General features: G+C 46.6%; 1 protein-coding gene across 1 annotated transcript in view; it reads right to left on the bottom strand.

The window, feature by feature from the left end:
• Window positions 1–27221, bottom strand: part of LOC142295558 (claudin-15-like) — a 74384-nt gene that overhangs the window by 24020 nt on the left and 23143 nt on the right. Inside the window, exons 3-4 of the mRNA XM_075338661.1 lie at window positions 19649–19730; window positions 7571–7684 (exon numbers count right to left, since the gene is read on the bottom strand). Coding sequence (XP_075194776.1) covers window positions 7571–7684; window positions 19649–19730 — 196 coding nt within the window. The remainder of the gene's footprint in view (window positions 1–7570; window positions 7685–19648; window positions 19731–27221) is intronic.

Genomic DNA, 27221 nt, shown 5'->3' with positions numbered 1-27221 from the left:
CCAAGTACACAACACGGTGCAGGAGAAAGGCCAAGACCACCGAACTGGGTGGGGGACCAGACACAGCCGGCTGCGGGCCCCGACCACCATCAACTTGGTTTACCAGAGACTTGTGTGTGTCAATAACCGTGAGTACAACAGTGCCATCCGGCTGCGCACCGCCCTGCACCACCCAGCTATCCCCAACGGGTCCCAGGGCCATCATCCCTACCCACGGAGGCGTTAACATCTTTCTGCACTACTATCTCCCCCGGGGTGCCCAGTAATCGCAGCAATGGTGTCCAACTTTACCACAACCCGTGGGTGGCGTCACAAACTCAAACATGGCTCCAGCCGTGCACCTACCTACCCCCATCCAAAAGCGCCAGCACCCCCTTTCAGAGTGAAGTGACCCTGGGTCCGGAGGCGCTCGAGCCACCCACCAACGAGCCCGGATCCGAGCGGCTCGGCTGCAGCCGAGCGCGGGGCGGTACATAGACAGGGACCTCTGGGATGATTGAGGCAGGTAGCACAACCAGACAGTCAGGTACAGTCACGAGTATAGACAGGAACCACCAGGACGGCTGAGGATGATAGCTCAGCCTGGGCAGACAGGCACAGTCACTAGTATTTACAGGAACCACCAGGACGACTGAGGCTAATAGCACTGCAGGGACGGACAAGTACAGGGTATCGGCAGGGCAGGGGTACAGCAATGTACAATGGCTAGGACAGTGGACAAGAGGTCCTGACAACTAGGTGGCTAGGGAACAAACTACTAGCTAATCATGTGGCTCAGGCTACTTCCCTAGTGGGAGAGTGCCTTAAGTATTTTAGGAAATGACATGCTGGCCCTTTAAGAGAAGTTCAGCGGTGGGCGATCATGCCCTAGGAGCACTCCTGAAGGACCTGTGCAGCTTGCACAGAGCCCGAGAGGGAGAAGCAGAGGACACCCAAGTGGAGGATCATGGGGTAATCAGGCAGCGTGGTGCGGGCTGGCCGCAGGGGTGAGTTAGGCTACTTTCACACATCCGGTTTGAGCCCTGCGGCTCAATCCGGCTGTGAAAACTATGCAACGGATGCGGTGAAAACACCGCATCCTTTGCATAAGTTTTTACATGCGGCCGGTCCGGTTTTTTCCGGTTGCGGCATGCTACTGAGCATGCGCAGTGGAAAATACCGCATGCGGCGACCGGATGCGGTTTTTTCCGCATCGCGCCGCATCCGGCCTCCATAGGGATGCATTGAAAAATGCGCCGCAGCGGCCGGATGCGGCGCGATGCGGTGTTTTTTGCCGGAGCAAAAAACGTTGCAGGGAACGTTCGATCCGGCCGCCGCATCGGCTACATCTGCCGCATGCGGCAAAAACCGGACCGAACGCAAGCCCCTGCGGCACAATGCGGCACTAATTGTAAGTCAATGCAAAAAAAACCGCAATCGGCGTTACAAAAGCCGGTTGCGGTTTTTCTGCAGAACGCCGTATTGTGCCGCAGAGCAAAAATCCGGATGTGTGAAAGTACCCTTAGTCAGTGTCCCTGCAGTGCTGGGACGCTGGCACTACAATATGCCAACCTGGTGTGCTCTACACAATTCACATATGCCAATCTGGTGTGCTCTGCACAACTTATATATGCCAACCTGATTTTACTCTGCACAACTCACATATGCCAACCTGATATACGCTACACAACACACATATGCCAACAAGTTGTATTCTGAGTGCAATCAACAATATTCCAGTCCTTTGGTGCTTGTTTCCTGGCTTCCTTACACAGGATGACAAAGAATGATGGGCACAGAATGATCACTATTAGATCAATCTGTCTCCATACACGGTAGTACGAGGGGCTGCTGATAAGTCTTTGACTTTGTGATTTTCTTTTTTGTTTCTATGGTAACGAGTGTTACATCCCATGAAAACCTTATTTGTCTAATATACGTTTTAAAAATGTTGTGTTTTGTTGCTTATGGCAACAGTATTCTATGCACAAGGGAAAACAAAATGGCGAAGTCTAATGCGATATTCACAGCAAATGAGAGCAGGAGTGATACAATTCTTGTTTCTGCAAAGAAAGTCCACGATGCATATTCATGGTAATATGTCACAGACATTGGGGGATCAATGCCCTTCATATTCCACAATTAAGAACTGGGTTGCCAAATTTAAAACGGGCCACTTCCGCACCAATGACGAGGAACATCCTGGACGACAGAGAGTGGGTGTTGTTCCAGAGATCGTTGATGCTGTGCACAATCTCATACTGAAGAATTGACGAATTTCAGCTAAAGCAATAGCAGACATCATGGGAATTTCCTGTGAACATAGCGATGTGTGCTGCTGCAGGAACGACGAACTACATCGTACACGCAGCAGCAACAATAATCGAGATTAGGGGGGCATGTCACCGATTAGCGATTTAGCACGTTTTTGCGACGATTTAAAATCACTCATAGGTGTCACACGCAACGACATCGCTAAAGCGGACGGATGTGCGTCACAAATTCTGTGACCCCAACGAGATCGCTTGAGCGATGTTGTAGCGTGTAAAGCGGCCTTAAGAGTACTATGCCTATAAACAATATGGGCACAGCCAATGTGATGATGTCATGTCTTTGGAAGCTTCTGATAGGTTTATTGGCAACATCTGAATTAATTAGAAACACACCTATGAATGTATTTTAATGCACACCTGAAACACACTGCTTCTTTGTGTAGCATCATGGGAAAGTCAAAAGAATGCAGCCAAGATCTCAGGAAGAGAATTGTGGACTTGCACAAGTCTGGTTCATCCTTGTCCCAATTTCCAGATACCTGAAGGTGTCTCGTTCATCTCTGCAATCAATTATACGCAAGTACAAACAAGATGGGAATATCCAGCCATCATACTGCTCAGGAAGGAGACAGGTTCTGTGTACCAGAGATGAACGTGCTTTGGTCAGACATGTGGATATCAACCCAAGAACAAAAGCAAAAGACCTTGTGAAGATGCTGGCGGAAGCTGGTAAGATTGTGTCATTATCCATAGTGAAATGAGTACTGTATCAACATGGGCTGAAAGTCCACTCTGCCAGGAAGAAGCCATTACTCCAAAAGAAACATAAAAAAGCCAGATTAATATTTGCAAATTCACACAGGAACAAAGACCTTAATTTTGGAGACATGACCTGTGGGCTGATGAAACTAAAACTGAACTGTTTGGCCATAATGACCGTCGATATGTTTGGAGGAAAAAGGGAAAATCTTTGAAGCCTAAGAACGCCATCCCAACTGTGAAACATGGGGGTGACAGTTTCATGTTGTGATGTTGTTTTGCTGCGGGAGGGACTGGTGCACTTAACAAAATAGATGGCATCATGAGGAAAGAAGATTATGTGGCAATACTGAAACGATATATCACAAGAAATCAGCCAGGAACTTAAACCTTGGGCATAAATGGGTCATCCAAATGGACAATGAGCAGAACCATACTGCCAAACTGGTCAGAAAGTGGTTCAATTAAACAAAGTCAATGTTTTGGAGTGGCCATCACAAAACCCCTATCTCATTCCTATGGAAAATATATGGGCAAAGCAGAAAAGGCCGGTGCAAACAAGGCAACATACAAACATGGCTCAGTTACACCAATTCTGTAAGGAGGAATGAGTCCAAATTCTTACCAACTATTGTGAGAACCTTGTGGAACGATAGCCAAAACATTTGAACTGAGTTATACAGCTTAAGGGCAATGGTACCAAATATGATATGTATGTAAACGTTTGACTTTTCAAAAATTAATAAAAATGCCTTAAAACATGCTCTCTCTCGCGCTCTCTCATTATTCTGGCATTTTGCAAATATAAATCATTTTGGTTCCTAATTTACCTAACACGGGAAAGGTTTATTCTGATTTCATGTTAGATAGTGAGAAAAACATGCAGATGTATCTTTTTAGATAGTGAATGTAAACTTTCAGTTTCAGCTGTATACACACGTAGCATGTACACATATATACACTGATAACACACACACACATACAGTGCTGGCTAAAAGTATTGGCACCCCTGCAATTCTGTCAGATAATACTCAGTTTCTTATTGAAAATGATTGCAATCACAAATTCTTTGGTATTATTATCTTCATTTACTTTGTCTTCAATGAAGAAAAAAAAAATGTCATAAAGCCAAATTGGATATAATGCAACACCAAACATAAAAAAGGGGGTGCACTGTTTGAAAAATCATGTGATGCTTCTCTAATTTGTGTAATTAACAGCACCTGTAACTTACCTGTGGCACCTAACAGGTGTTGGCAATAACTAAATCACACTTGCAGCCAGTTGACATGGATTAAAGTTGACTCAACCTCTGTCCTGTGTCCTTGTGTGTACCACATTGAGCATGGAGAACAGAAAGAAAGACCAAAGAACTGTTTGAGGACTTGAGAATCCAAATTGTGAGGAAGCATGAGCAATCTCAAGGCTACAAGTCCATCTCCAAAGACCTGAAAGTTCCTGTATCTACGGTGCGCAGTGTCATCAAGAAGTTTAACACTAGAAGTCCCAGGAATTTCGAGCTCCATAGGGTTCCAATGGTAGAAATGTTTAACGATCCCTCTCTGGGACTTCTAGTGTTAAAGCCCATGGCACTGTGGCTAACCTCCCTAGATGTGGAAGGAAAAGAAAAATTGACAAGAGATTTCAACGCAAGATTGTGCGGATGGTGGATAAAGAACCTCGACTAACATCCAAACAAGTTCAAGCTGCCCTGCAGTCCGAGGGTACAAGAGTGTCAACCCGTACTATCCGTCGGCGTCTGAATTTAAAGGAACTGTATGGTAGGATACCCAGGAAGACCCCACTTCTTACCCCGAGACATAAAAAAGCCAGGCTGGAGTTTGCCAAAACTTACCTGAGAAAGCCTAAAACGTTTTGGAAGAATGTCCTCTGGTCAGATGAGACAAAAGTAGAGCTTTTTGGGGACATAGAGTTTACAGGGGAAAAAAAGAGGCATTCAAAGAAAAGAACATGGTCCCTACAGTCAAACATGGCGGAGGTTCCCTGATGTTTTGGAGTTGCTTTGCTGCCTGTAGCACTGGACTGCTTGACCATGTGCATGGCATTATGAAGTCTGAAGACTACCAACAAATTTTGCAGCATAATGTAGGGTGCAGTGTGAGAAAGCTGGGTCTCCCTCAGAGGTCATGGATCTTCCAGCAGGACAATGACCCAAAAGACACTTCAAAAAGCACTAGAAAATGGTTTGATAGAAAGCACTGGAGACTACTAAAGTGGCCAGGAATGAGTTCAGACCTGAATCCCATAGAACACCTGTGGAGAGATCTCAAAATGGCAGTTTAAAGAAGGCACCCTTCAAATCTCAGGGACCTGGAACAGTTTGCCAAAAAAGAATGGTCTAAAATTTCAGCAGAGCAGTGTAAGAAACTCATTGATGGTTACCGGAAGCGGTTGTTCGCAGTCATTTTGGCTAAAGGTTGTGCAACCAAGTATTATGCCGGCGTCACATGGTACAATATATCGGGCGATATGTTGTTGGGGTCACGTCGTTAGTGACGCACATCCGGCATCGTGTGACATATCATACTGTGTGACACCTCCGAACGACTGTGAACGAGCAAAAATACTCACCTTATCGTTGCTCGTTGACACATCATTCATTTTCAAAATGTCGGTCCTCCTTCTCTGCTCCGGTTGTTCATCGTTCCCGAGGCAACACACATTGCTCCGTGTGACACCCCGGGAACAATGAAGTGCAGCTTACCTGCGGCCGCCGGCAATGCGGAAGGAAGGAGGTGGGCGGGATGTTACGTCCCGCTCATCTTCACCCCTCCGCTTCTATTGGGCGGCTGCTGTGTGACGTCGCTGTGACATCGAACGTCCCTCCCCCTTCAGGAAGAGGATGTTCGCCGCCCACAGCGAGGTTGTGTGGGAGGTAAGTACGTGTGACGGGGGTTACCGACTTTGTGCGACACGGGCAGTGAATTGCCCGTGACGCACAAACGACGGGGGCGGGTGCGATCGCACGATATATCGTCTCGTGTGATGCCGGCATTAGGCTAATGCGGGCATCACACGAGACGATCTATCGTGCGATCGCAGCCGCCCCCGTCGTTTGTGCGTCATGTGCAATTAGTTGCCCGTGGCACACAAAGTCTTTAAACCCCCGTCACACGCACTTACCTGCTGAGCGACGTCACTGTGGGTGGTGAACATCCACTTCCTGAAGGGGAGGGAGTGGCCGGCCAATAGAAGCGGAGGGGCGGAGATGAGCGGGACGTAAACAATTTTTTGAAAATGAGCGACATGTCAACGAGCAACGATAAGGTGAGTATTTTTGCTCGATCACCGTCGCTCATAGCTGTCACACGCTACGATATATCAAACGATGCCGGATGTGTGTCACTTACGACGTGACCCCGCCGACTTATCACACGATATATCGTCTCGTGTTACGCCCGCATAAGGGTGCCAATACTTTTGTCTGGCCCATTTTTGGAGTTTTGTGTGAAATGATCAATGATTTGATTTTTGTTTCATTTTCTTTGTGTTTTTTCATTGCAAGCAAAATAAATGAAGATAATAATACCAAAGAATTTGTGATTGCAATCATTTTCAAGAAGAAACTGAGTATTATCTGACAGAATTGCAGGGGTGCCAATACTTTTGGCCAGCACTGTGTCATATATATATATATATATATATATATATATATATATATATATATATACATACACATATACACACACACACATATATATATATATATACATGCACCACCAAGAGTCCGTACATTCTAGACTCAACCACACACAGAGGCACAGACATATGGGAGAGACACTCTTTGTAACGACTTTCACTCTGACCAAGAGATGGGGTTTCTGAGCACCTAGAAATATTTAATAACATAGGTTTTACAAACTGGAGTCTGAGTAAGAGGAACTTAATGCCTTGTAAGTTCTGCCTGCCTGATAACTGCCTACAGGAGTTACGGAGCTACTGAACCCTAATTACATTTTATGGATATGATTATTTTTATGTTTGTTAGTAAACCCATCATGAACATCTGAAGACTGAAGCCTGAGGGCCCTGATACCGTTTCAGGGCAGATATAATGTTTTAATTGCCTCTTTTTGCATTTTAGTGCAATGTTGTGGCAGGAAAAAAAATGTAATTGTAATTTTGATGGGGTTTTTTTCGTTACACTGTTTACCGATCTGATTAATTTACTTTATATGTTGATAGCTCTTACGTTTCCAAACACAGCGATACCAAATATGTGTATTTTTTATTCTTTTAATGCTAATTTCTGTGTAGCTCCTGCTGTACGGCCTTGGGGCCTTCAATTGAGTGGTGGCCTGGACAATTTCCCAGTCTCCCCCCTGACCCTAACGCTGGCACTGCTTACAGAGAGAGTATATACACATAATTATATATATCGCGATTCTTTGCCATGATATGACCACAACATGTACTGTACATTTACCGTACTCTAAATCTTTTTTCTTCTGTTATGGTGCTCTTCTTTTTGAGATAAAATTCTTTTACAAGAGTACCACACACATGTATACATATATTTCTGTGCTTATTGTACCTACCCTTTTTTCCCAGGTTTTGGCTGTTTCTTGTAAGAACAGCAGAGAAGAGAACCACCAAGAATAGCCAGTACCGATCCAGTCCATCCAATATATAGCGCAGTGCCAAGCTCATACCTGATAGGGAAATATGGTATTAATATTGTATCTGCAGATTATTCATGATCTGGCTGATCAATAGACAGACAGACAGACAGACAGACCGACAATCTATTTCTCTTCCCAATAAGAACAATTTAAATACCTGAACTTAACTAATATAAGTGGTTTCTCCAAATTCAATGCAAGATGACACTTTTAATGAGTACTGTAGTCTCAGACTTAACCCCTTCATGATGAGCATCTTGATTTAGCAGAGTGTCCTTTGCGTGTTATGTCCTGCTGCAAATGTGATGCATATACCAATTTTTGTCAACGTTCCTGAGGAATCTTAACTCATTCCTCACAGGCTATGGCATCCCATCCATAGAAGTAGATCACATGGAAATATCGTTGAAGAGAATAGTGGATCAGGTAGCCAAAGACTCCATGATCCATTCAACGTGCACATGCGAGTCAGAGATATCACTACAGTATATCACGCCTGCAGTGTGGAGCTTCAGTCTTCACAATGCACAGCCCAAAGCAGAGTTCCAAGGGAACTAGAGTAGGTGAGCAATGTTTTTTTTCCCTTAATGTTGGTTCCTGTAGAAGCCATTATACTCAGTGGGAGGCTGTAAGGTCATCATATCGAATACGGGTTGTGGAGGGCATCATACAGAATAAGGGGCTATAGGGGCCATCATGCTGAGTGGGAGACTATGAGGGCCATTTTAATAAGTGAGAGACTCTGGGGGGAATCATACTAAGTGAGGGGCACTGGGAGCCAACATGCTGTGTGGGGGGCTGTGGGGACCAACATACTGAGTGGAGGCAATCATACTAAGTGAGGGGCTTTGGGAGCATGATACTGAGTGACTGGCTGTAGGAACAATCAGTGAGTGAGGGGCTGTGGGGCCATCATACTGAGGGAGTAACTGTGGGGCTATCATACTGACTGAGGGCCATCATACTAAGAGAGAAGGTGTGGGGGGCATTATACTGAGTATTGGATGGGCAGTGATGTCATCATACTAAGTGAGGGTCTGTATGGGCCACCATATGATGTCAGAACCTGTTGGAGCCATCATACTGAATGAAGGCACTGTAAGGGCCATCATTATGAGTGGAGGTGGGCTGTGGGGGCATCATACTGTGTGGGGGGTAGGCTGTGGGGACATCATATTAAGTAAAGAGCTGTGGGGAACAATGATACTCAATGAGATTCTGTGGGAGAATCATACTTAATGAAGCACTGTAAAGGTCATCATACTGAGTGGGGAGTGGCTGTAGGAGCCATCATACTGAATGAAGCACTGTAAGAGCCATCATACTGAGTGGGGGTGGGCTGTGGGAGCATCATTCTCAGTGAGTGGCTGTGGGGCATCATACTGAGTGGGGGATAAGCTGTGGGGACATCATACTAAGTAAATGACTGTGGGGCTCATTATACTGAGTGAAGTGCTATCATACTTAGTGGGGGTTGTGAGAGCATCATATTGAGTTAGCATAATGCTGTGTAGGGGACATTATAACTGATTATAGTGCTGTGTGGGCCATCATACTGTGTGGTGGCCTTTATACTGTATGGGGCCAATAATACTGTGTGTAGAGGATTATGAGGATATCATACTGTGGGGGGGGGCACCTAAGGGGTCTCATCCTGTGGGGTATTATACTGTGTTGAGGGCACTGTGGGGGCATCATACTAAATATCTGGGGGGACTGTGGGGTGCAATTTTGAGTAGAGATTCACGTATATTTCATACTCTGTGTGTGTGGGCATAAGGCATTTATGTGAGTAGTATAGCCTATAATGGCGATGACAGTGGTATCATGGCTGAAAACACTAAGGAACTTAGGAGTTTCAATAGATTGTAATTAATGTTTGTGTGGCGCCCCTGACCTGGTCAGGCACCACAGAGTATTGCACCCATGCGGGAGCAATGCTTCCAGGTAATCTCCAAAGGCCAGGATGAGGTGCACACACAAACATATAGTGATCAGGCCTCCCACATTACCAGAGGGGACCCTTGAGTAGCCAGAAGGAGTTAACTTTCAATTCCCAGCTGGGGGTGTGTTCAGGGGCTGGTTGCTAGGAAGCAGGGCAGAGAGAGAGAGGAAGGAGGGAGTCTGGAGGAAGAAGTTGAAGTGTGAGGAAGCAGGGCAGAGGAGCTCTAGAGTGTGAGACAGGTCCTGAGGAGTGCAGTAGCTGAAAGCGGGGGAGAAAGGAGTACCGTGGGTCGGCCTGAAAACCATCCAGAGAGAGAAGGGTGGCTGAGTACGGAGATCCCGGTATCCGAGCACACAAGGGGAACTAGATCCCCAGTACAGGCAGCAGATCATCCAGAGCTGCTTAACCTACAGGTGGGGGTACTTCATGCCCTCACCACAACTACACAGCGCTTGAGCCAAGCAGCAATCTCCGGGCCCATAAGGGGACAGGGCCAGAAGCCATCCCACCAAGGCCACGCTGCCGGCAGACGAGCCAGAGAGAGGGGAGCAGGGTGGTAACAGCTTCCCTGGAGGGGTCCTACCACGCTTCAAGCAAAGGATCCTCCTAAAACAGAAAGAGTGCAAGGAAGGCGAGTGGACAGCTACCCTCAGAACGGCCTCCTGGAATTCCTGGTTCCACCTGGTTATCACAGTGTCGCCCGGGCATCTCACCGTGACCTCCAAACAGTGAGTAAACACGTTGAAAGACTTCTTGGACTGTGTTTGAGTCATTCTGCGACCTGTGGTCCCACACACATACACCGGGGCCTGGGGCTTGCCTCACTCTCAGGGGGCTAATATACTGACTGCACCCACCATCAGCCCCAGGCATCCCTTAATCTGCAGTGGCGGTCCCCGTTGACCGCAATACTGAGAGTGGCGTCACGACAATCCTAAAAGAAGGTTCCCTACCTGTGACCAGACTGTTCCATCCACGTGGAGTCCCTGAAGGTACTGCACCGACACATACTAGCGGGGCTTCACAACTTCTGGCGTCACGAACAGGATAAGGACTAGACCTGTTCAGACAGGTGACCGTGTGCCTCAGAGGTCCGACCGCAAAAATTGAACCGCCGCCATATTGCCATCTTCAAAAGCGCGCGCTGCAGCCCGCGCGAGGGAGAAGAGCACCGCCCACGAAGAGGTGTGGCCGCCCCAGAATCCCCACAATTCAGAGAGCGTTCTGATCCAGGAAGTGAAAAGGGCGCGCGCAGATTTTTGAAGAAAAATGGACGCTGCAGGAGGTAATGCCCCTGGTCAGGGCGACGCAGCCCAAGCGATGCCAGCCCCCGTCGCGCTGGACGCAGCAGCGCCTGGTGCCGGTGCCGCGGTCGCAGCTGCGCCGGCCGAAATCTCCCCCATAATGCCAGTTTCCTTACTGTATGTCCCAGGAGCGCAATGGCTGCCCCAATACGCCGGTAAAATAGACACGCTGACCGGGTTTAAGAAGAAGATCAACACCCTGCTAGACATGCACGCGATGACTGGTAAGCAGAGGGCCGCTGTGGTGCTGGGACAATTGACTGAAGCAGCAGAATTGGAGGCTGAGTCCTGGACCAATGATGACCGGAGCTCTGTTGAGACCATCTTTGCCAAACTAGCAGCTGCTTTTGAACACCGCACAGAGGGAGAGCTGAGGACGGACTTCTATAACTGCCGTCAGAAGCCCCAAGATAGCATAAGAGACTATGCCCTCAGGCTGCAGGCTGCACTACGGGCTCTCAAGCTGGTGGACCCTGTCAGTGATCAGGAAGGAAACCGGATGATGAAGGAACAATTCTTGCGGGGCCTGCGCTCTCCTGAGGATGGGAAGCAGATGAAGCTGTGGTCCCTGGAACACCCTGACGTGGACTTTGCCATTCTGAAAGACAGGGCAGTGAAAGCACTCCAACCTCCTGTGGACACAGACCCCGTCGCACCAGCATGGCCTGCCAGTTCCACGGCTGCAGGAGCGGAATCCTCCTCGCAGTCCCTGGTAACTGCAAAAGGACTCAACGCGCCAGCAGAGACTATAAATACACTATCCTCCCAGGTGCAACAGCTCACTAAGGATGTCGCACAAATCCTGAAAGCAATGCAGTTGCCCTCAGAAACCAAAGTCCCTCATCGGATCCTGCTAGCTGACAGCCCAGAGGACGTCCCTTGGATGCGGAGGAGAAGAGGTCCCCCAACCCGAGGCAGGAGCAGTGATCGCTATGACTCATCTGGACAACCCATCTGTCGTCGTTGCCAGGAGGCAGGACACTATGCAAGGGCCTGGCCTTTAAACGAGCCAAACCTGGGGCCGGGGGCCAGTCCTCAGGATTAAGAAGATCAGGCCCAAGTCGCTGCTGTGATCAGTACGTGGGTGGACGTCCTGTCCTGTCCATCGTCCTGGACGGGATCCCTACCCCGGCGTTATTGGACACCGGCTCTCAGGTCACCACGATCCCGTATGTCCTTTATCGGAGGTTTTGGTCGGACGACGATCTCCGACCACCGGACCCCTCCCTCACCATCTATGCTGCCAACGGACAACCTATAGACCAGATCGGGGTCAAAGAGGTAACCATAAAGGTGGGAAGGCAGGAAATGAAGGGACAAGGACTGATTGTTGTGGACACTGATATTAGAGAAAGGAACCCGCAAATGATTTTAGGCACTAATGTCGTAGAAAATTGCCTAGGGGAAGTGTTGTTGTTGCTTCACCAGATTGTTGAAGGTGCTGAGGGCAGGTCGCAAAGAGCCTTGCAAAAGGAGATCCGAATCATTCTGAGGAAGCAACAGGTAAAACAGACTGGCGGTGAGATTGGTAGTGTACGGGTGATGGATGCAAACCCCATTGTGATACCCCCACGGAGTGAAATGATGATGTGGTGTAGAGCAGCGGTAGGTCTCAGAGGACAAGATTACCAGGCTGTACTAGAGCCCACTCATTCAGACCACTGGCCCACGATTCTGACAGCCAGGGGGGTAGTTGATGTACACAAGGGACGAGTGCCTGTACGAGTGTTGAACTGTGGGGAGGAGGAAGCCAGACTACCAAGGTACGCTACCATAGCCAAACTGTTTACATGCTCAGATGACGCCATAACACCTGTAGGTCCCCTGACACAAGCTGACTCAACAGAGGGCGAGACCTCCCAAAAGCAGTTAGAGGATTGGTGCCAGAAACTACACGTGGGGACTGACTCTACACCCGACTACCAGAAACATGGGGTTTACAGGGTCGTGCAGGAATACGAGCAGGTCTTTAGTAAGAACCCACTAGACTTTGGTAGGATCAAAGGGGTGCAACATCACATACCCACAGGCAGTCATCCTCCCATTAAGGAAAGACATAGGCCTATTCCACCAGCCCATTACCAGCGCACAAAGGACATGCTGAAGGACATGAAGGAGGCAGGCGTCATAAGGGACAGTTGTAGCCCCTGGGCGGCTCCCCTGGTCCTGGTAAGAAAGAAGGATGGCACGATGAGGATGTGTGTGGATTACAGACGGATAAATCAGATAACACACAAGGATGCCTACCCTTTGCCAAGGATAGAGGAATCCCTCGCTGCCTTGAAAACCTCTAACTACTTTTCTACCCTAGATCTTACTAGTGGCTACTGGCAAGTATCTGTAGCAGAAGAAGATCGGGAGAAGACGGCCTTCACCACCCCAATGGGCCTCTGTGAGTTCAACAGCATGCCATTTGGACTCTGCAATGCCCCCGGGACCTTCCAGAGGCTTATGGAATGCTGCCTAGGGCACCTCAACTTTGAAACCGTCCTGCTCTACCTGGATGATGTCATCGTGTACTCCAAGACCTACGAGGACCACCTGAAACACCTGGCTGAAGTCTTTGAAGCACTATCCCGATATGGAATGAAGCTGAAACCATCCAAGTGCCATTTACTGAAGCCAAAGGTCCAGTACCTAGGTCACGTGGTCAGTGCAGAAGGAGTAGCACCGGACCCAGAGAAGGTCACAGTCATCCAGGAATGGCCCACACCTACTACCGTCCGGGAGGTACGTCAGTTCCTTGGCTTGGTAGGCTACTACAGAAGGTTCATCAAGGGCTACACGAAAATGGCAGCGCCTTTGCAAGAGCTCCTGGTAGGCCACCCAAAGAAGAAAGGAAAGATCTCCGGCCCGCCATTTCACTGGGGAGAAGCAGAAGAACACTCCTTCAGACAAATGAAAGGGGCCTTGACGGGTGAAGAGATCCTAGCCTACCCTGACTACGGTCTGCCATTCGTACTGTACACCGATGCCAGTAATGTGGGACTGGGAGCAGTGCTTTCACAGGTGCAGGGAGGCAAAGAGCGTGTGATTGCTTACGCCAGCAGGAAGCTCAGGCCTACTGAAAGAAACCCGGAGAATTATAGCTCATTCAAGCTAGAGTTCCTGGCCATGGTATGGGCTATCACAGAGCGGTTCAAGCACTACCTGGCAGCCACCAAATTCACTGTCTTCACGGACAACAACCCCCTGACCCACTTGGATACTGCTAAATTGGGTGCCATGGAGCAGCGTTGGGTAGCCCGACTGGCGAATTATGACTTTACTGTCAAGTATCGAGCTGGCCGCAAGAACGGCAACGCAGATGCTCTGTCCAGGATGCCTCACCTAGCAGACGAGGGTGAAGATGAAGATGATCTTGAAGAGATTGAGCTGCCAGCGTTCCATCGCCATGGAGCAAAACAGTGTCGGCAGTCGCGTGCCAACCGCCAAGAGGTGACCCTGAACCCACTACCTCACTACAACTGGAAGGAGACCCAGGAAAATGATCCAGCGGTAGGCTTGGTAAAGAAACTGATCAGCCAGCCGGGCGCCAGCCTTGACAAAGGAGCCCCACCTGAGGCACAGTACCTATGGAAGGAGAGGGGTCGATTATTCATCTATCAAGACAAACTTTACAGGAGCATCATTGACCCGAGGACGCATGAGAAGGTGTGGCAAGTGATTGTACCACAGAAGGATACGAGGATGGTGCTAGAAGCCTATCACAATGGTGCAGGCCACTTTGGTTGGAAGAAACTGGAGGCCCTACTTAAAGTAAGATTCTACTGGGTGGGCATGAGATCTGCCCTAGAGAAGTGGTGTCGAAACTGCGGGCCCTGCAATCTTAGAAGAAAAGACCAGCACAGCCAGAGAGCACCACTCCAGCCAATCCAAACTAAACGGCCTTTGGAGATCGTGGCCCTGGACCATGTAAAGTTGGCACCCAGCAGACAAGGCTACAACTACGCTCTCACTATGGTTGACCACTACTCCAGATTCCTGGTGGTAGTACCAGTCAAGGACTTGACAGGTCAAACTGCAGCCAAAGCTTTCCAGACACACTTCTGTCGACCACATGGCTATCCAGATCAAGTGCTCACTGACCAAGGACCAGCCTTTGAAGCTGAAGTGTTTAAGGAGTTTTGTAACCTATACGGCTGCCAGAAGATCCGTACTACGCCTTACCATCCTCAGACCAATGGCATGTGTGAGAAGATGAACCACATCATTCTCGACCTTCTGAAGACTCTCCCACTAGAAGAACGAAGTCAGTGGCCGGAAAAACTGCCCGATCTAGTGGACATGTATAACAACATCCCTGTGAGTTCCACGAACTGCACACCGGCATACCTGATGAGGGCCAGACCAGGGAGATTGCCAGTAGATCTGGAAATGGGAGTTGAGACCCCTGAAGACCATCTACAAGGTGCTGATTGGGATTCCAACCGCCAAGCCCAATACAAGAAAGTACAAGAGTGTGTGGAGCGAAGCCTGACTCAGCAGCGTGAGAAACAAGAAAAAGCCTACAATCGAAAAGCACCTGCTGTTCCTTTGATGCCAGGAGATATAGTTCTCAAAAGAAAGAGAAGACGTCATAAACTTGACAATCACTGGGAAGAAGAACCCTATACTGTGTTACCATCGACGCTTAGCAATGAAAAGACATGCCTTATCAGCAAAGATGGAGGAAAAACAACAGCTGTCGTTTCTAGAGATCGCTTAAAGAAATGTCCTGAACAACTAAGAATCCCTGAAGAAATTCCCAACCCTTTGCCAGTTCAAGAACCAAAAGAAAAGATGATCCATACTGTACTTGGAGATTTCCCAGCAAGTTGGCCTCAATACAATGGAGCAGTAGTTATTCCAGTCATTACATTCCCTCAATCTAGAGAAGTAAGAGACCCAGAAGAACCTGTTCAGAACCTGGAAGAGCCAAATGTAGCTGAAGCAGAAGACCATGCACTGGCATCAATACCTAGCACACCTATTATTCACATTGAGACACATACATCGGGTGGGAGGACACAACCTCAGACAGATGACAGTATAGTACTGCGTAGATCAACCCGCAGCAACTTTGGTCAGCTCCCATTACGCTATAGAGAAAGTACAGTTTAGTTCAAAGTGACTGTATGAAATGTAATGTTTAACCTGTTTACAGTTAAGTAACGTTTAAGCGAAATGTGCCCACAAGGACTATTGTGAGACCTCCTTAAAATGTTAGACCACTGGTTATGAACTGGCTTTAACCACAAACTTTGCATTGTAAAAAGTTACCTCCTTGGTATCAACCACAGAGTCTGCCTGTTGAGGGGCATGGCTCTGCACCAACAAGGGGGCACGCCTGTTTATGGGGCCTGCCCTCCAACACTCGGAAGCGGGTACGCCTGTTTATGGGGCCTACCTTACACCACTCCCCTCAGGAGAGGAAGATTGGAGGAAAGGTCTGGGGAATGTGATGGCCCAGACCTGGTCACCAAAAGGACCGGCGACCTACCTCCTGGAGGTTTTTGGGTGGGGTTCGGACATGTGGGTGGTTGGTGGTGGAATGGTACCTGGTATGTTTAAATGTAAATAATTGCCCCTGTGTGGGAAAAGTTTGTATTTACCTTTTTCTTTCTCTTGTCTTTGCAGCCCGAGGACGTGCTGATGATAACTAAGGGGGAATGTGGCGCCCCTGACCTGGTCAGGCACCACAGAGTATTGCACCCATGCGGGAGCAATGCTTCCAGGTAATCTCCAAAGGCCAGGATGAGGTGCACACACAAACATATAGTGATCAGGCCTCCCACATTACCAGAGGGGACCCTTGAGTAGCCAGAAGGAGTTAACTTTCAATTCCCAGCTGGGGGTGTGTTCAGGGGCTGGTTGCTAGGAAGCAGGGCAGAGAGAGAGAGGAAGGAGGGAGTCTGGAGGAAGAAGTTGAAGTGTGAGGAAGCAGGGCAGAGGAGCTCTAGAGTGTGAGACAGGTCCTGAGGAGTGCAGTAGCTGAAAGCGGGGGAGAAAGGAGTACCGTGGGTCGGCCTGAAAACCATCCAGAGAGAGAAGGGTGGCTGAGTACGGAGATCCCGGTATCCGAGCACACAAGGGGAACTAGATCCCCAGTACAGGCAGCAGATCATCCAGAGCTGCTTAACCTACAGGTGGGGGTACTTCATGCCCTCACCACAACTACACAGCGCTTGAGCCAAGCAGCAATCTCCGGGCCCATAAGGGGACAGGGCCAGAAGCCATCCCACCAAGGCCACGCTGCCGGCAGACGAGCCAGAGAGAGGGGAGCAGGGTGGTAACAGCTTCCCTGGAGGGGTCCTACCACGCTTCAAGCAAAGGATCCTCCTAAAACAGAAAGAGTGCAAGGAAGGCGAGTGGACAGCTACCCTCAGAACGGCCTCCTGGAATTCCTGGTTCCACCTGGTTATCACAGTGTCGCCCGGGCATCTCACCGTGACCTCCAAACAGTGAGTAAACACGTTGAAAGACTTCTTGGACTGTGTTTGAGTCATTCTGCGACCTGTGGTCCCACACACATACACCGGGGCCTGGGGCTTGCCTCACTCTCAGGGGGCTAATATACTGACTGCACCCACCATCAGCCCCAGGCATCCCTTAATCTGCAGTGGCGGTCCCCGCTGACCGCAATACTGAGAGTGGCGTCACGACAATCCTAAAAGAAGGTTCCCTACCTGTGACCAGACTGTTCCATCCACGTGGAGTCCCTGAAGGTACTGCACCGACACATACTAGCGGGGCTTCACATTTGCATGGCACAAGACTTGTTTGTCTCCCTATCTATAAAAGTTGGAAGATATGGCTCTGCCTATTTTGCCAATAATTTTTTTGGGGGGAGAACCCAATTAAAACGTCTGTTATTTCTATGTACATGCCTGCCTCTAGTTTACTAATATCCTTGGATTGTCAAGAGAGTAGTCCAAAAAATTAGTAAATGAGATCATTACCTTTCACAAACAAGGAAAAGGATATCTATTATCTACATATAGCAAACACATTGAATGTTCCGAGAGATCAAGTGGTGGTATATTTGTAGAAATATGGACCCAGTCTGTACAACCTTGCAGAATTAGTGATGAGACACTGCCCTCTGCTGGCCAGAGAACTAGAGTTACCTAGGAAGCAAAAAAGCGATCTTTTTGTTCCTGGAGAGAGGCTTTGGAGAGGAGGATCGGTTCAATCAGAGGGAAGGAGAGAGGAAGGAGATTGAGGCAACTGGGAAACAACCGGAAGGAGAGTTCTGGAGTGAAAAAGAGGCAGCACAAAGACGTGTAGGCTGAGGGGAAGAAAGAAGTCTCCCCTGCAGAAGAGTCGAGCGGCAGAGAGACAGCTCCGGAGTAGACTGAAACAGGTAGTCCGCAAGTCTCGAGCCGCCGCACCGTCCAGCAAGCCCCTGGAGAAGGCCCGCAAGTTCCAAGCCCCGCACAGCCCAGCAAGCCCCTGAAGACAGCCCATCAAAACCCCAACTTTGCCTGTCAAGACCCCCACTACACCCGTCAAAACCATGACTTCACCTGTCTAGACCCACAAGACCCCCCACTACGCCTGTCAAAACCCAGACTTCGGCTGTGAAGACCTCCATGACCCAACTTCGCCTGTCAAGACCCCTGGACCGGACTACGTGGTCAAGTCGCAAACGTCGCCAGTGAAGATAGCCATCTGTGGGTGACTCGAATCTGCCGGGCTGTTGCTTTATTCCCAGCCGTGCGATACTTGATGTGGGGGACTGTGTTGATAGTGGTTTAAGCTTAGTGTATTGAGCAATTCAGTGACCGTAACCTATAGAGACGGAAGGTATAGAGTCTGGGGACTACGGATGGAGGCTTTGACATATCTATACTTTTTCCTACAAGAATTAACGTGTTTGTTCCCCTGCCTCTGTTAGACTGAATCTTTATGAGCTGCTTTGTTGTTACTTTCTAGTGTAACCAGAAGCTGAATTATTTTTCCCTTGTGATAACCTTCCCCTGCCTTTTATTTCCCAACCCCTGTTGGTATTTTAACTAATAGAGTTGAGTAACCACTGTGTCTTCCTCCTCTGTGTGCTGCATCTTGACCTTGCTCTTAAATATTCATCAAGTTTGAATTTCTAGGAACAATGGCTGTACTACCGGGACTATCCAGATTTTAACTCCATAGAAAATGTTTGAAGAAGTCAGTTGCAGTATGCAAACCCAAGAATATTACTGAACTAGCGGTCATGGGATAGGAATGGGATAAGCATCATCAGAAACCCAGCTTGATGTCTGCCTGAAGCTTGTGTCTGACTATAGATCACATCTGCAGCAGTCATAACAGCTGACGGAGCTCGACTGAGTTGTCATGAAGGGATTGAGTCATTCTGAGAGCGCAGTAGTCAGTAAAAGTGGCATTTTGTGTTGCATTTGGAGAAGCCACTTGTATTAGTAGTGTTGTTGAGTGTTTTACTTTATTCTTAATTTATCGGTGTATTGTAAACAGTAGAAATTTGTTACATTTTGCTAATAAAATGAAAATAATTTTCAATGGAGCTTGAATATGTTTTTATTACAACGGGATCTATCATCTATCCAGCCTATACTCCAGAAAGCAACGTTTTCTGTACTTCCAACAGACAACTTTTCTACAAGACTATATACCCCATGTTTTATGGATGGAAATAACTCGCTTTTATGCTATTTTAATAACCTAAACCGGTTTATGGATCAATGTGTGCTTGCATTATAATACAACATTATATTATTAATTTATTAAAATATAAAACACACTCACTTTATTCCACCATAGAGAGGATCAAAAAACTGCTGAGTGATACTGGCTGCATACCAGGATACGGGCACCAGGCAACAGAGTCCTGTATACAATAGTAATAGAGCATAGTGTTAGGTTATGGAGTTGTGTGTATAGTCAGTCAGTATATTTATATCACTGTGTTTCTATGTACCTGTCAGTGTATGTGTATATATGTATGATTTCTAATTATATGGTAGTAGTAGAGATTTCTTGTGGCATTATGCGAGTAGTAACTAGTGATGAGTGAGCATGCTCGCCACTTCTTCATACTTGGTCAAGCATCAGGGTGCTCCAGACGCTCGGTACGCAACAGAGCATCAGGGTACTCCAGACGCTCGGTGTGCGATCGAGCATCAGGGTGCTCCAGACACTCAGTATATGACTGAGTATCAGGGTGCTTCAGACGCTCGGTACACAGAGCATCAGGGTGCTCCAGACGCTCAGTGCACGATCGAGTATCAGGGTTCTCTAGACGCTCGGTACACGATCGAGTATCGGTGCTTCAGATGTTCGGTACTCGATTGAGTATCAGGATGCTCCAGACGCGCGGGACTAGATCAAGCATCAGGGTGCGCCAGACACTTGGTACTTGATCAAGTATCAGGGTGCTCCAGACGCTCAGTTTTTGATCAAGCATCAGGGTGCTCCAGACGTTCAATACTCAATCGACCATCAGGGTGCTCCATATACTCAATACTCGATCGAGCATCAGAGTACTCCAGATGCTCAATACTCGATCGAGCATCAGAGTACTCCAGATGCTCAATACTCGATAGAGCATCAGGGTGCTCCAGATGCTCAATACTAGATAGAGCATCAGGGTGCTCCAGATGCTCAATACTAGATAGAGCATCAGGGTGATCCAGATGCTCAATACTCGATCGAGTATCAGGGTGCTCCAGATGCTCAATATTCGATCAAGCATCAGGGTGCTCCAGACGCTTAGTACTCGATCGCGTATCAGGGTGCTCCAGATGCTCAATACTAGATAGAGCATCAGGGTGCTCCAGACGCTTAGTACTCGATCGAGCATCAGGGTGCTCCAGACGCTTAGTACTCGATCGCGTATCAGGGTGCTCCAGATGCTCGGTACTCAATCAAGTATCTTGCGAGTGCTCGACATGATCATAACATTTTCAGAAAAGGAAGATGAGTGCATTGACAGTTCTAAAGAGAGAACATTTTTCCTACATCAGATTACTTTACACATGTAAAAATTACACTTTCTAGAATAGAAATCACAAGAGCAACATCTATGTAGCTACCAACAAGCAGAGAATAATGAAAGATTTGTTACCAGATTTCACAATACAAGCTGTGTACTTTACTAAATAAATAACTTAGTCCTTGTATGATTACTTTGAAATTCCATGTCATATTGGCCTTATAATCCTCATATTAAAATAAGCATTTTTGAGGCCAGCAGATTAATACCTTCCTTGCCTGGGATGAGAGTTTTGGTGGGCGACCCTCTCTTGGTAAGTTTATTGTGGTACTATGGTCTTTCCATTTGATGATAATGGATTTGATAGTGTTCTGGGGGATCATCAGAAATGGGAATATTTTTTTAGAACTCAACTCTGACTTGAACTGCTCAACAACTTTGTCTCTGACTTGTTTGGAGATCTCTGTGGTCATCATGGTGTTGTTTGGTTAGTGTTGCCTCTTGCTTAACGGTGTTGCAGCCTCTGTGGCATTTCAGAAAAGGTGTGTATATACTGTCAGTTCCCGGGGAACTTACATTGCACACAGGTGAACTTCCTCTCACTAAGCATGGGACTTATGAGGGTAATTGCTTGCACCAGAATTTTTTTATGGGCTTCATAGCAAAAGGGGTAAATATATATCCACATGACAATTTTTATTTATTTTTTCCAGTAAGTTAATTTTTTTCCTATATTCTTTTCACTTGTAGAAACTCTTGATGGAATCCACTCTAAACTAGGCACTGTCCAATCATGAGGCTGCAAAAATGCTTCAGACAAAAAAAACCTTTTCAAAATGCTGGAAAAACTCTTCAAAAACATTTCAGGAATCTAAATTTTTTTTCAAAAACTCCCCAAAGAAAGAATATTTCCCTCTAGAAAACTCATAGTGTTTAACCACCTGAAAAAAGTCTGTGCACGTGCCCTAACTGTGCTTGTTCCAAAACTTAGAAAAGATACTTGCATAGGCAGATTATAATGAGTGCAATCTGGGCTACGGCCCGGGGCCCATAGCTCTGGGGTGGCCAAGGGCCAGATTGCACTCATTATGATGTTTTATGTGGCAACACTTACTCACCTCGCAACTGTTCCTCTGGCGCACATTTCCAAGCAAGAAGCTTCAATGGAACTACATTGCCGGCAATACGTAAAGTCATTGTAGCTCCAGGAGAGTTCCCGTCACCGGCGCAATGACATCAATAGCCAGGGTTGACGCTGGCGCCAGCATGTATGCGTCGGCAACAACAAGAAGTGGAGACCCATGGGAATGAAAGAGAGGTGGTTATGTGTTGTTTTTATTTTTTTAAATGTGCATGGTATGTGTGGGAGCTCATACTGTATATATGGGGCAATGTGGAGACTCACGCTGTATTGAAGAGGCCATGTGAGGGCTCATCCTGTATATAGGATGATATGGATGAGCTCATACTGTATATAGAAGGCAATATGAGGGCTCCTGCTGCATACAGGAAGTTATCTGGGGGGCCCCTACCGTATAAAGGAGGCTATGTAGAGGCTCCTTCTGTATATAGCAGGCTATCTAGGGGCTCCTACTATATATATATATATATATATATATATATGAGGCTATGTGGTGGCTCATGCTATATATAGAGGCATATGTGGGGGTTCATATTGCATATTGAAGGCTAGGTGAGGACTCATACCGGATATAGGAGGCTATGTGGAAGCTTAAACTGTATATAGGAGGCTATGTGAGGGCTTATGCTGGCTATAGAAGACTATGTGGGTACTCATACTGTATGTAGAAAGATACGTGGAGGCTCATACTGTTTATAGAGGCTATGTGGGGGCTCATGCTCTATATAGGAGGCTATATGTGGGGCTCACGTTATATATAGGGGCTCATGGTGTACATAGAATTCTATGTGAGGGCTCATGCCTATAGCGCCACCTGGTGGAAAATAAAGAGTTAGCATTTTTATCTTGAAAATGAAACGAGATAGAGAAAAAAAGTGAATTACAAAATTGTAGGGCATCATCAATTCAATACGAATCGACACCTTGCAGACAGAAATGCTATGATATGAAACCAATGACCCGCCCTCCCCCCCAAAACATTGAATGCTGGTCACGCATATGGCGCTCATTTAACTTTGATGCTCAAAGTGGCCACCGTCAGCTGCAATGCACATCTGGACTCTGGACAGCATACTGTATCTTGCTGCACGCTGTGCAATATGGTAGGTGACACGTTTGCACAAGCATCTATGATACGTCGTCGTAGGTCCTGCAATGTTGGTGGAGGGGTCGTATACACCTGCTGTTTGATGTGACCTCACAGAAAGAAGTCCAATGGGGTCAGGTCAGGTGAGCGTGGAGGCCACTCCACGCAGCCACCATACACAATGACTTGTGAGAACGTCTCTATGAGGTATCGCTTTACGTCCGCAGCCTTGTGAGTTTTACACATTCTAATCATAGCATTTCTGTATGCAAAGTATCGATTCATATTGAATTGATGATGCCCTACAACTTTGTAATTAACTTTTTTTCTCTATCTCGTTCCGTTTTCAAGATAAAAATGCTAACGCCGTTGTTTTCCACCAGGTGGCGCTATAGGTGGTTTCATTGCGTAGCGCATGGCTACTTTACTATACCAAGACACCACTTTTATGCCTATAGCTGCCGCTATTCTCAAGTTAATGGCGGTGGACACACTGTATAGGAGGCTATGTATGGGGCTCATGCTGTATATAGGAAGCTAAGTGGGGTTTATGCTTAGAGGCTATGTGGGGGCTCAAACTATATATAGAGCTATATGAGGGCTTATAGGGGGTGTCAGTTTACTTAATTCCACTCAATTTTGAGGGATAGAATTAATATTAATATAAAATAAAAACTATAATTATTATGTTTATATTAATATTGAGCAGGATTAATTTCAGCCTTTTGGTTCAGCCCTCCCCAACATTCACAGCCTACAGTGCCTTGCGAAAGTATTCAGCCACCTTGAATTTTTCAACCTTTTCCCACATTTCAGGCTTCAAACATAAAGATAAAAATTTTAATGTTATGGTGAAGAATCATCAACAAATGGGACACAATTGTGAAGATGAACGAAATTTATTGCTTATTTTGACTTTTGTGTAAAAGAATAAACTGAAAATTGGGGCGTGCAATATTATTCGGCCCCTTTACTTTCAGTGCAGCAAACTCAATCCAGAAGTTCATTGAGAATCTCTGAATGATCCAATGTTGTCCTAAATGACTGATGATGATAAATATAATCCACCTGTGTGTAATGAAGTCTCAGTATAATGCACCTGCTCTGTGATAGTCTCAGTGTTCTGTTTAAAGCACAGATAGCATCATGAAGACCAAGGAACACAACAGGCAGGACCGTGATACTGTTGTAGAGAAGTAAAAAGATTTCTAAAACTTTAAACATCCCAAGAAGCACTGTGCAAGCGATCATATTGAAATGGAAGGAGTATCATACCACTGCAAATTTACCAAGACCCGGCCATCCCTCAAAAATGTAATCTCAAACAAGGAGAAGACTCATCAGAGATGCAGGCAAGAGGCCCATGATCACTCTGGATGAACTGCAGAGATCTACAGCTGAGGTGGGAGAGTCTGTCCATAGGACAACAATCAGTCATACACTGCACAAATCTGGCCTTTATGGAAGAGTGGCAAGAAGAAAGCCATTTTTCAAAATTTCCATAAAAAGTGTTGTTTCAAGTTTGCCACAAGCCACCTGGGAGACACCAAACATGTGGAAGAAGGTGCTCTGGTCATATGAAGCCAAAATCGAACTATTTGGGCACAATACCAAACGATATGTTTGGCGTAAAAGCAACACAGCTCATCACCCTTAACACACCATCCCCACAGTCAAGCATGGTGATGGCAGCATCATGGTTTGGGCCTGCTTTTCTTCAGCAGGGACAGGGAAGATGGTTAAAATTCATGGGAAGATGGATGGAGCCAGATACAGGATTATTCTTGAAGAAAACCTGTTGGAGTCTGCAAAAGACCTGAGACTGGGACGGAGATTTGTCTTTCATCAAGACAATGATCCAAAACATAAAGCAAAATCTACAATGGAATGGTTCACAAATAAACGTATCTAGATGTTACAATGGCCAAGTCACAGTCCAGACCTGAATCCAATCGAGAATCTGTGGAAAGAGCTGAAAACTGCTGTTCACAAACGCTCTCCATCCAACCTCACTCAGCTCCAGCTGTTTGCAAAGGAAGAATGGGCAAGAATTTCAGTCTCTCGATGTGCAAAACTGATAGACACATACCCCAAGCGACTTGGAGCTGTAATCGCAGCAAAAGGTGGCGCTAAAAATTATTAACTTAAAGGATCGAAAAATATTGCACGCCCCAATTTTCAGTTTATTATTTTTTATAAAAATTTAAAATAAGCAATAATTTTCGTTCACCTTCACAATTGTGTCCCACTTGTTGATTCTTCACCATAAAATTTTATTTTTTTATCTTTATGTTTGAAGCCTGAAATGTGGGAAAAGGTTGAAAAATTCAAAGGGGCCGAATACTTTTGCAAGGAACTGTATCATGTGGCCCATTGGGAAAATGAGTTTCCCATCCCTTCTCTATTATGTATAGAACTATGTTATGTATAACGCTACACATAAAGGAAAAAAAAATTGTGCGCTGCTGTCTTTCTCTTTTTATGTCTGCAGATGCGTGCCTGTGCGTTAATTACGTGACCTATCACAATATCTATCAAGATGGATCGTGTGACATCACATGATACATCGGGGCTGGGGGGCACTCGCCTTCTAAACTGCCCGGGGCCCTGGCTACTCTTAATCTGCCCCTGGATACTTGGATTTGAAAAGAAAAACATCCTCATTTTGTATTTTAGAGACATAGCGCTATGATTGTGCATGAGCAATATCTAGTATTCCGGCTCAGCCCCATTCACTGGAATACAATTCTGAGCTGACATTGTTTGTGTTAACAAATACAGACTTGAACGAATACATAGATCCAAAATGCTGTTTTTTCTTGTTCTATTTAATATTTATCAGGCATTTTTCAGCTCTGTTTACCTGGCACAGGCTGTATCCAGGACTTAAATCATTCACAAAGTCAGCAAAGTCTACTTTCTCCTGCAAAGTCCTATTTGTGTATAATCTGTAATTTATGGCATTGTCACGGGGCTCAAACAAACATAAATCCTAAAGTATTCATAAACCCCGAGCGGTTGGAGGAGTCGGGCATGGTATGATAGACTACAGCAGACATAAATTCTCTGCCTCTACTTTTATAATAAAGCTTCTTGAAAGTTTTCTATTTGTTCCAAAGTAACCAAAGAAAAAAAGGAATTCTTGGTGGTCCAGGGTGGGCCACGGTTCCTCAACCTGTCACGTATTACTATGCTGTAAGCTGACTTGGGATCTGATTTGTTCTTTTGAGCAACAATTATGTTTCTTCTTAGAATAATTTTTATGCCAATAATGTTTTAAAAGGGTTGTCCACTTTAGACAATCACTTTTTGTTAAAAGGCCCCCAGACAATAAGGTAATCACAAATATTCAAATTGTCTCTTCAGAGAGGAAGAGAACTCAAACTAGTGCCACCTCGTTGGAAGTAACAGTCCTAAAATGCAATATTAACCCTTTAACAAACCTTGCCACGTAGCTTAAGAGAATTGTCAAACTAGACACTATTTGTGACACGTTTTGGGATGTTTTCCTCTCCTCAGTGCAAAGCAAGAAATCTGATTTGGCTGGATAAGATACCTCTGACAGGGGTAATGTCTCGCCTTGTGGAGAGTGGCAGCCAGGGTAAGTGTCATGACTCTGCTCAGCGGTGCTTCGCTCTCCTGCAGAGCTTATGCTGAGCCTCATATTTTTCCTTGGTCTTGTGTGGAGTGGGAGGGGTCTGTTCTTTGAAGCCTCGTTCCGGGTGATTGCTCCGCTTTATCTGGGAGCTGAGTTACCCAGAATGCTGCTAGTGATAGTTCCTGTTTTGCAGTGAACATTTCTGGTTCCAGCAAGAATCTGACCTGATCTTGTTCCACTACATTGTTCCTCTGTTCCCCTCCCATCCATTTCCCAACTGACTTGATTCCCTGACTCCTAAACCTTGGCTCGTCCCCTGACTCCAACTCTGCTCGCTCCCTTGTACTTACGTGACCTCTCTGTTTACCGACCCAGACTCGTCCCTTGACTCTAGCTTTGCTCGCTCCTTTTATTATTTACATTATTTTCTGGCTTTTAACCCCGGCTTGTTTGACTGCCCCTCACTAGGTGTGTCTAGCGACACCTAGTGTACAAACCCAGAAGATCCTCTCCACTAGTGTGCCTGGCGACACCTAGTGGTTTGGTGTCTTATTACAGCCG

Source organism: Anomaloglossus baeobatrachus, chromosome 3 (genome assembly GCF_048569485.1).
Source record: "Anomaloglossus baeobatrachus isolate aAnoBae1 chromosome 3, aAnoBae1.hap1, whole genome shotgun sequence".
In the NCBI taxonomy this organism is placed as follows: domain Eukaryota; kingdom Metazoa; phylum Chordata; class Amphibia; order Anura; family Aromobatidae; genus Anomaloglossus; species Anomaloglossus baeobatrachus.
This window is presented reverse-complemented; position numbering and strand designations above follow the sequence as displayed.